Source organism: Pteropus medius, unplaced genomic scaffold (genome assembly GCF_902729225.1).
Source record: "Pteropus medius unplaced genomic scaffold, Ma_sr-lr_union100, whole genome shotgun sequence".
Classification (NCBI taxonomy): domain Eukaryota; kingdom Metazoa; phylum Chordata; class Mammalia; order Chiroptera; family Pteropodidae; genus Pteropus; species Pteropus medius.
In genome coordinates this window covers 1,553,101-1,565,994 of record NW_024350319.1, presented here as the reverse complement: position 1 = coordinate 1,565,994, position 12,894 = coordinate 1,553,101, and the positions used below count along the sequence as shown (strand labels likewise).

Here is a 12,894-nt window from a genome sequence, read left to right as displayed (position 1 = left end):
TATATATTGGTTACACAGTGATTCTTTGCTTGAACAAATATTATTCACAAATGCTTTAAAATTTAACTAATTTAGCAGTGGAATACTTTAAATATTTTATCTAGTTAAAAAATAAGGTGTGCTTTTTCTATTTTAAAGCAAGTTTAGAAGACCACAAGAAATGTATTTATAGGTAAAAAGAGTTCTTTTATTACATTTTTATTTTATTTTGGGGGATATAAAATAATTTGGGCCTTATTCATTTGGCCACATGAATGATATAAAATAATTTTATGTGTTAAGAATCCCATCCATAAGATATGTCTTTTATACAGGTTTCAGAGAACGAAAACTTGTTCAATACAGTTAAATAACAGCTAAATCTTGGAACATTAAAATACCTACCTATTTGTTGAAAAACTAAAGAATTTACTGTTGAAACAAATGCCTTCTCGTCAATGTTGTCTGCATGTACAGAGCAGTTTTTATCTTGTTCACTCCAAAAGCAACAAGGGAAAGTTGTTTTGAATGATAAGTTAGAAAAGTAGGTACCACTTGAATTAAATTTAGCTTCGACAACTGCCTCATAATGTCCATTCAAATTTGAAGTATTCTTTGAGATTCCAGCAGGCAAGAGGAAGTCATATGTTGTATTTGGTGGCATGCAAAACAATTTAAATCTCCAGGGAGTAATTGGATATGCCAAGTTAAACGCCGTTATCACATAAATAAATTCTGTTAGGACATTCAAAAGACACATAAAAAAACGATTTATCATTTTGACCAAAACATAAATAAAAAGTACCTAAGATTAAACCATGCAGCACTCAGTAGTAATTATTTAACTTTTCAAGTGTTCGCTCGGCGCCTAATGCACAGCTTTGCACTTCCACTGTACACCGCATTGTACTTGAGAGGGTGTGTTTATTTATAGAGATAACTTCACTCTCTAGCATCTCTTTTTGGACATTTATGTTTCCTTTTCCTCATGAATCTAAGATATTTATGTTGTTATGAAAGGAAATTATAGCTAAATATTTCAATTGCCTTTTCTAAAAAAATATTCTAATGAACTCTAGCACAAATTAGAAATATCTGGATGTGCAATTACATAAACAAATATTAAAGTGCTGTTTTAATATTTCTTACATAGAACAATATCAAAATGTTAACAATACTTTCACTGAGAACTTTTAGAAAGGGTTTGTTTTCAAAGTCAGGACAGCTGGATGATCTCCTGACTCTGCTCATAATCCTCCAGATATATGACATCACATAAGACATGCCCTTAATACACTCTTAAAGAATTGATGAAGCGACATACTTACAGGAGACTTCTATTGCCGATTAAAGATAATTATCATGTTTTAGACATATAAAAATTAAGAACAATTACATAATCCTGTGCAAAAAATCCTCAAAAGTGATACTTGTTTTTTAATAACTAATTGTTTGAAAACAAAATAAATAATTATCTCTTTGACAAGTTATCCAAATAATCCAACAGTTGTATTACTTCCTATATAAACTAGTAGAGAATCAAAATTCTGAGAATTTTGTATGGGTTTATATGGAATAAATATTTGAAAGATTAAGGTTAATATAAAATTATAAGAAAATAAAAAAAATTTTAATCAATTCACAACTTTAAATTATAAAAATAATACGTGTAAAATATTTAAATAATATATAAATAATGACCATTAACAGTTTGGTTTCTAAACCTTTCTATAATATAAATTAAGATAAATAAGTATCCTATGCAAAAATTAAGGCAAAAAATGATTAACATGGCTGATATTATTTTGACCACAGTGATAACAATTAGCTACCATAACATCACCAGAAGTAAATCTTCATTGCAATTGTGTTCCTTTGTAGTTAAGTCTTTCTAACACATTTCCAAAATCAGACTATCTCAATGAAAAGAGAAAAAGTTATTTCTTCAGTTTTACAAAACCATGAATATGTTATGATACTAATTAAAAGTATTATATTTTCTAGCTGCACATGGAAGATTCAGTTGGCTGAACTAAAATTAACTTAAATTTCTCAAAGAAGTATTTGAAATTTAAAATGTAATAATGAACATGATCGACATGGCAACTATTGAATCAGTTTAATTAAAAGATGATTCTATTCTGTTTACATTCCTTTGCAAATAATATTTCTTTCCCTCCAAATGAACCCTAAACAGTAAGGAGTCCAGAATTTGCATCTGAAAACATGTTATCATGGTAACAATATCCCAGGAACTTTTCTGATTCATAAAACTAATCGAACCACAAACCACTTGGACAGCTAATGTGAACATTTAAGTAGAGCCTAATAAAAATTAAGTAATGTAACAGAGAATGCTTGTTATTACTTTTTGATAGTGGCAGAGGTTTTGTTTTGTTTTATTTTAAAATGGTAGCATTAGAGTTATGCTGGGTATTTTCTGTAAATATAGAGATGGCTAAAACAAGAATGAACAGTATATACAATAAGGAAGACTTGTAGAGAAGCTAATAAGAGCACCGTTAGAGTCATGTAGCCAAGGAGATGCTCAGAACTAGTTGAACACACAAGTAATGTTTACTAGAAAAAAAAAAAAGGTTTTTATTAAAGATAGCCTTACTTTAATTTCAAAAACTTGAAACAATCGAAATTAGATGATTTCTTTTTTAATCAAAATAAAACTAGAATGCCATAAACAAGTATGAATAGTACGCTCAAAAGTCATCAGTAATGTATGACTAATTTCAAAGAGAAACTTGCTATGGTTCAGGGCAGTTAAAATCACAAGATATTAAAAGAACATCTGTAAGCTTTCTCTTGAGAATATTCCTACAAGAGAAAGACTAGTATACATTTAATTCTGAAAGTATTCTGGTGTTGTTCAAGATGGAAATTTCCAATAATTTTATAACAATAATCCTTTATAACATGATATTTGTTATTGTTTACCGGAGTTATAATGAAAAATAGCATTTCAAGTGGCATCTGCCTTCCATATGGGAATAAACCCATCATTTTGTGTCACAGTCATTTATTTTAATTATTACCAAGTAAATTGTGCCTTGATACACAGAATTAAGTTTCGACTATCATCTTTTAACAGAGTGAAATGCTAGATTTCTCTGACACCATCTTGTTCAAGCCTGCATTGTTTCCATGGCCTTCAGGCTAATAGTTCCTGCTTTGTTTTGCATATAAACATACTAATTATTAGAGGAATTCTGCTTGCAGCTTGAGTTTTACAAAAACAGCTCTTTCCACTTTCCCTTCCCTTGATTTAAAAAAAAAAAAAAATTCCTAACTCAACTTTCTTAAGATGAATTTGAAGATTAGACTTCCCTTCTCAGTGGGTGCCTTCTCTTATCAATAAACCTTTCTTTACTCCAAACTCTCACTTTTTGAGTTTTGGCCTTTCAAAGCATGGGACAGACACATAGACTTTGGACTGATAACAATCTGATGTATATACATTTGTAATTTAATAATGCTATGTTTGCTAAATAAAATTAAAACATTTAAGTATCATTGTATCTTGTTTCTAAGTATGTATAAGGGTGTTAATGTGTATATATAAATTATATGCACTGTAAAAGAAAACAAAATTAAAAAGCAAATGATGGGCAGAGAGAAAAATTTGCAAAACATCATAAATTGTTAGGGTCCCTGATGGTTAACCTTATGAGTTAACTTGTGGAGGCCCACAGGGTAATCAGAGATTTGGTCAAATATTAGTCTGAGTGTGTCTGTGAGGATGTTTCTGGATTAATACAATTTGAATCAGTAGACTAAGTAAAGCAGATTGCCCTCCCTTATGCAAATTTGCCTCTCTAATCAATTGAAGACCTGAAAAGAACAAAAACGCTGAGTTAAAAGGAACTCCTACTGCCTGACTGACATCAGTCTTTTCCCTCCTTTGGCCTCAAACTGACATCAATCTTCTTGAGTCTCAAGCCTGACAGTGTTCAGAATAGAATTTATACCATCGGCTCTCCTGTGTTTTCAGTTTACCAAATCCAGACCTTGGGACTTCTCATCCTCCATATAATAAATCTTTTTATAATAAATCTTTTCCTAAATATATATATATAAAGATAGATAGATATCCTATTGGTTCTGTTTCTGTGGAGAACCCTGACAAATACTACAAAGCTAAATATCTATTACATTTTGGAAAATTTTAAAATCATTTAAGACTGATAAAATCCAACAAGAAAACGGTCAAAGTATATGGATTAGAAAATCACATAAGAAATATAAATAGTCAATAAACAGTACTAGACCTCATAAATAATCAAATAAATAAAACTAAAGGAGATGCCATCTTTTGCTTATCTGACAGCAAAAAAATAAAAGAATGATAATATGAACCTTTGGCAGAAATGCAGTGGAATAGCATGCATATACTCATGTTCAGATGGCAAATGGTACAAAGCTCTGTGGAAAAGATTTCATAGTATCTATCAAATTAAAAAATGTACACACTATTCAACATAAAAAATCCCTCTGTAGGAATTAATCTACAGAAATATTCTTCCAAATATAGAAAGATATATGTATATGGATTTTAATGCAGCGTCATTTGTTACAGAAATAGAAATGTCTATCAATGGGGAATTGGTCAAATATATTAATAATTTAAGGTACATTCATACAGTTCATTGTCATGCAACCATTAAACAAATAAATACATCAGTAAATACTGAAAAAAGCTGTCATGATAAATTGAAAAGCTGTCATGATAAATTGTTAAGTGGAAAAAGAAAAATGAAGAATATGTATAGACCAATTCTATTTTTGCAACTATAGATATGAATTGTGTGTGTGTGTGTGTGTGTGTGTGTGCGCAGTGTGTGTGTGTGTATGAGTGTGTGTGTGTTATAGTTCTGGAAGGGCACACGTTAGTTTCTTTCCAAGAGTTGTCAATGGTGTTTATTTTCACACTGTTTTCAGAGTGTTAGGAAGAGTTTTCAGTTTCAAACATATACTTTTGTTCAGTGAGCATGAACATGAGAATTCCTAACTGGAAACAGAGGAAATTCTGTTAGCCAATAAAGGGAATAGCATTCCAAAGACAAAGTCTCTACCTTATATATGGACATTTAAAAGGCAAATAACTTACCCCAATGTAACAAAGCCACACAGAATTTTTTACAAGTCATCTTACTTCAGGGAAGTACACCTGAAAAACAATAAATCTAAAACACAGATTTAAACACACAGAGAAAAACACACATACCCACCCCCCCCAAAAAACACCCAGAAACCTGACATATATACAAGCTATCTGTGAAAAACATAAAAGGATTATAAATAAGTCTTCAAATTTTAAATATCTATAATACTCTAGATCAATATCAGAGAAGTATCTTACATTAAAGTACAACTATAAGTTTATTCCTGTGCACATGCTATTTTACATAATTAAAGCAAGCCACATACTTATATATTACATAATCAAAAAATTGCCTTTATCTTTCCTATGATTCTACAAAGCCAAGTGGTTATAACGTAGTAATGATCATATATTTATTTCCAAAAAAGAGGAGAAAATTTCCCAATATGCTTTTGGAAACCTACTGTTTATTTGCAGATGAGGTTATATTCACACTGGAGAGTTACCAGAGTAATTCAAGGAAAGCTGGATGGCTGAATATATCCAAATGATAGAGTGACTTCAGAGACAAGCTTTCCCACGAATTCTACTCAATTTGAATCACATCATGAATAAAATTATTTGTACTAGTATGTCATGAATTAGAATGCTAGTATTATTTTAATATATCAGGCTTATATTTGTAATAACACATAAAGACTTTTGATATTCCAAATTTTTTTATCTAAAATTAGGGATTCAGTTCACTATGTGTAAATTAATATGAGGTTAAAAGCCCTGAATCAGGTGTCAGGAGTTTTGGGTGTCAATCTAGGTTCTTTCACTAATCATCTGTAAGACATGGAACGTCAATACTCTAGACCCCAGGTTCCTCATCTACAAATCAGACTGGTGGACTGATGGTCTCTACAATCCCTTTCGGAGCTGCCCATAATCATGGGAGATTTTATTTAAAAATATTAGTCACATCTTCACCACAAAGAATATTATTAAATATTAAGTGAGAAACATGTCTCATAAGACATATCTGTGAATTTGATACCATGTGATTAGCAAACAAAAATATATTTCTTTAGTTCACAACTCAATGACTCATAGGAAGAAAATGAATGTGTATAAACATTGTGCAGTCTGGTAAATTTGTTTTTCAGACTACCAGTTTTTCAGCAAAATTTGGGTTCTTTATACATCGACATCATAATGTTTCTTTAGGATTTCTAAAAATTGGTTCAGTTTAGAATCCTCATTAGCTAATCAGATGAAATGTGTGCAAATTCTTCCTAGTTTCTTATGCTACCTGTTTCTGATATAAATTTTTCTCATAAAATAAACACAAAAGCAAGTTTCATACTTAGGATGTGTCATACATACAACATATTGCTAGACTAAGCATTTTAAATGAACTGACTAGTAACTAGTCATTTAGTCCAATAATTGATTTGACTCACTTTTTAAGTTAACTGAATATTATATGCTGAGTTAAGTGACAAAATAGATGAGTGATTTTTTTCTTACATCAGACAACCATTCTTCTATTTAATGTTCCATGAAAAACATAAACTATTCTTAAGGCTTGAAATTCCACAGTCAGGTTTTGCTCTTATACAACAAAGAACCAATCACAAGTATGAAAAGGGCATAGACGCAACCTTGAAGAGAGTGTGAAAGGTGGAACCTTCCATAGACTAAAAGAGATAATACCATATGCATTCTAAATTGCACCAGAAAGGACTCTAAGGAGGTTTACAAAAACACAAATAATACAGAAAAAAGGTGACAGAAAATTTTAAACTGTGAGGAAAAAAATTTGCAAAGTAGAAAATAATGGTAAGGTGACCAAAATAGTCTAATATACAAAACAGCATTAATTCAAATACACTTCTTAAGGGCGAGTTATTAATTTGCTTTAAGCTTTATCACAGTGAAATTGTTCAATTATAAATTCAGAGTACTTAAAACCAACTCTTTAAGGAAAATGTACAAATAATCCTAACATTAAGAATGGAAAGAAATTTTGCCTAATTTTTTAACAGGTAACATCCTCATGAACATCCTGACAGTAGTAGGATTTCAAGAGAATTTCAAAATTCAATAATTTCTCACCCCCACAATTACCAATACCCCTTTCTAAGCCACCATGATCTCTTCCCTTGAAGATCAAAAGAGCCTCCTAACTGGTCTTCCTGCTGCAGTACTCACTCCTCAATTCAATCTATTCTGAATGCAGCCGTGAGAGTAGTCTTGTTAACACATAGGTCAGATCATGTCTCTCCTTCCCAAAACATGGCAGCACTCTTCTTTTCACTCAGAGTAAAAGTCCAAGTCCTGTTCAGCACTACAAGGTCCTAGACCACTGTTCCCCCTCTGACCTCATCAACCACTGTTCTCCGCTACGCTCAAGTCACCTTCTCAGAGGAGCCTTCCCTGACCAGCCTATCTAAAATTTTAACACCGTCCCCACCTAAACATGTCATATCTGCTGTTTTGCTTAATTTGTTTCTCGTTATTACTCAACACTAATGTGAATATGACCTGTTAATTTTCTTGTTTATTATCTCTCTCTACTAGAATGAAAACACCAGACCAAAGGATTTTTTGACTATTTCCTTTTCATCATTATATCCTTCACACATAGTAGGTACTCTATATATATTAACTGAATGCATGAGTGAATGGCAAGATATGACTCCTTCTTGGATTATTCTTAAAAATAGGCTGGTGGCATCACACCAAGACAAAATTGAATAAAAGCGATCTTTAAAAGAGGCTTTCCAATATCATCCAGGTTCAGCTCCTTGAGAATTTGGCTTAATACCAGAGAGAATTTCAGAATGGTTGTTCTAACCATTTTTGGATATGGACCTTGTTGAGAATTTGGTGAGAGCAATGTACCAACTGCCAGGAGGAGGCACATATACCCAAAATTAGGGTTATAATTTCAAAGGGTTAACCAACTCTCTGAAATTTACCCAAAACTCTCAGATTAAGAACTCCTGGCATAGATAAATAAATGGAGTGCTCATTCTTCAGGCAATCCTCCACAAGTATAGCTCCATGAATTGAGCCATTGATGGACAACAAGTTGAAGAGTTTGAGATAATACCGTCTAACATTCCTCTGGAATGTAGTCATTCTATGTTGATAGTTAAAAAGAGTGTCTTGTTGGAAATACTTGAAGAAATCTTTATAAAGTATACAAAGACTCATCCATAGTCTGATCTAAATGATGCATCCATGATACCTGGTGGTGCAGGCAATAATTCAATTTGTATTATCACACCAAACACCATGTATTAAACACATCACTGACTTTTTAGTTATTACTATAAACTTTAAACAAAAGGAAAATAAAAATCTATATTCTACTAAATTATATTATGGATTTTCAGAAGAAAATCAGACTGTTTAACTTCTATCATAGAGAATTCTTTGTGTTATTTTTATATATAAAATTCTACTTAAATATGGAACAGAATAGTCTCAATCAGTGTTTGAATGAGTGATTGGAGAAAGAAAATTATTTACAACTTGCTCCAATGATCTCAAAAAGTCTCTAGGTTTGTAGAAAAGTTTATGAGTAAGAAAAGCCAGTCTGACAATTCTGTTGCCTTGATGGATGAACTCAATAAACTCCATCTGCCACTAATTTTTGCTTTTACCTTCTGCTGGGTAAGCTATCTATCTTTCACTTAAACAATAACATTTAACCATTTTATTTAAATATAAATTAAAAATATTATTTCTTCAAGAGTCAAAAATTTAACAAAATAAATATAGTCTGGTCTACTTCTAGTAACCTTGTCATATAAAGTATGCTTAATTTTATGTCTTCATTTAGGATAGAAATTAGTCATGTTATTTCCATCAAGTAACTGTTAAAGATTTAAATTATTTTTGAAATTTAAAAAATATATCATCCTCATCATCCTGACATAAGCATTTTTCACTTTGAGACATAATTTCAAGTATTTTAATTCATGATATGACTCTAATTGTGTGAACTTGTCACAAATAAACTCCTTGAAAATGCAGAGGGTTAAGCTATGATTAATAGACATAGCTGACATAAAGTTAACAAAATTGAGTCAGAATAGGCACCTTACTTACAAAGTAACTTAAAAATCTGTACATAAATCAATTCATTTAAATATTAACTGAATATTTGGTAAAGTGTAAGTTACCACACAAGGTGCTAGACATATATATAAAAATTAACAAGAAATCATAATTTACTTTAAGAAGTAAAGAATCAAAATAAACAATCATACTTGCGATTGTTTATTTTATGACTTTTTAACATGTCAAAATACTATAATGCCAATACGAATAAAGTTACTTTGGGACTTCAGATTCAAGATGGCAACCTGAACAAGTAAATTAACTTTCTCTTCCTCCTTCATTTAGAATTACAGTAAAGTAAATCATTTCAACCCACTAGAACAGAGAGAATGAAAGGGTTGACAAGCAGCAAAAAGATTTAAACAAACTTCTGAAAGATGAAGCAAAGATTAATGAAGTAAAATGAAATAACTATCTAGGATATTTGGGGAAGGAACTTTCATCAATGAGGAAACAAATCTACTTGGCAAAACCCTGGAGAGGTTCTGAATCGTACAGGGCAGAAAGGTGATGATGTGTGGCTAAAAGAAGAGGACATTTTTGACTCTGTATGTAATATCTGACTTCTTCATCCTCTTACAGACACATCACGACGGCCAAATCTAGTTCCCTCTAACTGGCAGGGGAGTGATTTACAAACAAATGAAAATAACTTTAGTTAAAGTAGAAAAAGAATTTATTAAAAGTACGTCACAGAATCTCAGCAACAGACAGAGAACCTGACTAATAAAACACATAGCTGAGAAACACACCCAAAATCCCATGCAGACTTTTCTAGAAAAGACATCCTGCCACCCCACCAAGACACTACATTAGTATAGGCTTGGCACCAATGTGGTAAAGACCTTATATCTGCCATATAAGGGGATGGGCCTTCAGTGTAAATGGCAGCTCCTCACTAAGTACTTGAAATGAAGCCTATCGGTTGGCAAACACCGCTCATGTGCACAGAATTCACGTTCTTCCTATTTCTTCACTAATAGCCTTGCTGTCTAGAGACATTAAGACATAAAGCAAGTCTTCAGTATAAGAGAAAATCTTGTAACAAGAAAGACAAAAGAAAACTTATCATAGCAGATACAGAGATAAATCAAAGAAAAAATGTTCATAGTATCCTCAGAGACATTTCAGAAGACTTCGCATTTATAAATTCAAAGACTGTTCTAACAAAGGAATAATCAGAGGAATAAAGAGCTTTGGAAAATTAAATGCATAGTTGTAAATATTTTTTTCAATGGAAAGTTTAAAAAAAACATTTGCATAATTAATTCCTGCCCAAAGTAGGGGCAGGACGCAACAGAGAAAAGATGCTTATAAAAAAGTTCTATACTCAACCAACAGTATTTCCAGAAAAGGAGAAAAAAAAATAATCAATAAAATTTTATGAGAAAATTTCCGACAGAGCTAAGAAGAGACACAAGTCTTCAAACTGGTGGGGGGAGAGGGGGAACTATCAAGTTCTAAAAAGAAAAAAATTCAATCTATTCCTAAATATATCATTAAAAAATTGCAGAACAAAGAAGATAGGAAGTTTCCTGAGAAGAAAACACCACTAAAGGAATTGAGAAACAGAATGGAAACAAGTGTTTCAGAACACTGAAAACTAGAGGACAATCCAGTAATTCCTGATGGAAAATTACTTACAGTTTAAAATTCTATTAGCCAAACAAGTATCAAAGAAAAACAAATGTAATTTCAATGACTTAGAAAATTTATATCCTATGAATCTTTCTGAGAAGTACCTTTGTGAGTTATTCCAGCAAAAGAGGAGTAAACCAAGAAAGAAGAAAACATGAATTCAGGAAAGCATGACTACAGCTCAGTTGATGGCTCTATGGACTTGAGAATGACCAGCACAGATAACAGCTGGAATACAGATGGAGGAAATGGCTAGGAGGAAGGTAGGAATGGAGTCAGCATGGTACATAATATAATTCTGAAGCTGCAGAAGATAAAACAAAACCCAGAATAACACAAGAGAAAAAGGAAGTTATAGTTCAAAATTGAAGCCACTAGTCCAAATCTGAATATGAGTTCAGTGGTCTTCAAAAGAAATTAGATTCCAAAAAAAAAAAGAGAAAGTAAAAAAATGAAAATTAAGACTATAAAGAAGGCCCACATATCTTCTCTCAATAATAAAAAATAAAATTAATTGAAAAAGCTTTACAAAAGTCCTGTCCTAAATATGAACCAAAATAAAATACAGCATAATTTTGAGCAAATGCTAAAGAATCCATTGTTTAACAACTAAAAAATCATTTATTTACAACACACCCCAATTTATTGATTTTTCAACTTTTTGGCTCAATCAATAGACAAAAATGAAAGATTTAATTACTTACAATACAAAACATAAAATATTATCAATAACCTCCACTGTATAGGTGTCAAAATTTGGGTTGTATAACTATGTAAGGAGAAATAGTGAGAAAGCAAAGGGTGAAATATACCAACCTCATGAGCAGGGAGTCAAGAGAAACTAGTGAATGGAACAAGAAATAGTGGTGGGAATTACAAATGTAACCAATAAAAGAGCTCAGAAAATTAATGTAATTATATTTGGAGGAGGAAAGAGAAGGTGAAACTAGTAGGCTAAATTCTCTTCTACCATGATATCTGTTTAAAATTGTTGAGGAGGGGAGGGGAGAAAACTGAAAGAAGAAAAAGCAGTCAGTAAAAGGATATTATTTAGCCCTAGAGAGGTAGCCACGGATTTAAGAACCGAAACCAGAAATGATTCGTTAGTTGTTCCCAAGGTCAGGACTGACACAGCGAGGACAGTATGTCAGAGGACTACTGTTTTTTATTACAGTAAGTTTTTGTAACCATGTGCATGATTTATTTTCATGCAAAATTATTATTCAGTGTTTTTAATTAAAATGCTATGAGATTTCAGGAAAAAAAATAGCTACTAATAAAATCCTAGGGAACAACAAAATGTTCACAGAAGTAAAATTTTAGTTGAATTCTAAGAAATACCAAGGAAGAGAGTATTTCTTCCATTTTAAGATTCACAATATTTTAACACCTGACATCAGGATCTTTGTGAAAATCATTGTCATCATACAATCACTGTTGGCCTGGTAGCAGCTGCTATCCAGTTGTCATTGATTGCATACATACAAACTGGACACTTTCCTCATGACAGACTGTACAATTTTAACCCATCAATATTTTGGTTAACAAACTATTAAATACTTTTAAAAACCATTTGATAAAACAATATGAGCCCTGAGTGTTGTCCAGAAACCTTATGTTGATCTCTTATGGTAAGATCAATAAACACCAGAATAAAATTTGCAAAATGGTCCAACTTAGGTAGGAGAAGATCTCAGCAACAATAGAGAAACATTTTTTTATGAAGTGCTATGTCAAAATATTCTCAATAACCCAGAGTAGGATATTTTTGGGAAATATTGACATCAACAGCACCGACTTGAAAAGTGATTCAAGAAAAACCAGATTCTGAATAGGAAAAAGAATTCCTTAACCAATTTCTTTGATTTATACTTTCATTATAAGAGTAATGAGTTAAACAAAAATCTTTATTTAAATAATTCTTAAAAAGCTCTCTCTGTGAGTATAAAATAAAAATTCTAAAGGATGAGAAAGCATTGCATAATAGTTAAATAGGCAGAATTTTTCTTTCTTAACAGTACAAAAATGATGGTTTATCTTAAAAA

General features: G+C 31.6%; 1 protein-coding gene across 7 annotated transcripts in view; it reads right to left on the bottom strand.

Moving 5' to 3' along the window:
- The window catches only part of LEPR (leptin receptor), an 84,816-nt gene that overhangs the window by 52,773 nt on the left and 19,149 nt on the right, over positions 1–12,894 (bottom strand). For 5 of the 7 annotated variants that reach the window (XM_039838504.1, XM_039838500.1, XM_039838499.1 and 2 more), the window contains exons 4-5: positions 5,099–5,158; positions 385–714 (exon numbers count right to left, since the gene is read on the bottom strand). In XM_039838504.1, the coding sequence (XP_039694438.1) occupies positions 385–714; positions 5,099–5,138 (370 nt within the window). In that variant the 5' untranslated portion in view covers positions 5,139–5,158. Of the gene's footprint in view, positions 1–384; positions 715–5,098; positions 5,175–12,894 lie in introns of all 7 variants that reach the window. The other 2 variants (XM_039838502.1, XM_039838501.1) reach the window with 1 other exon arrangement.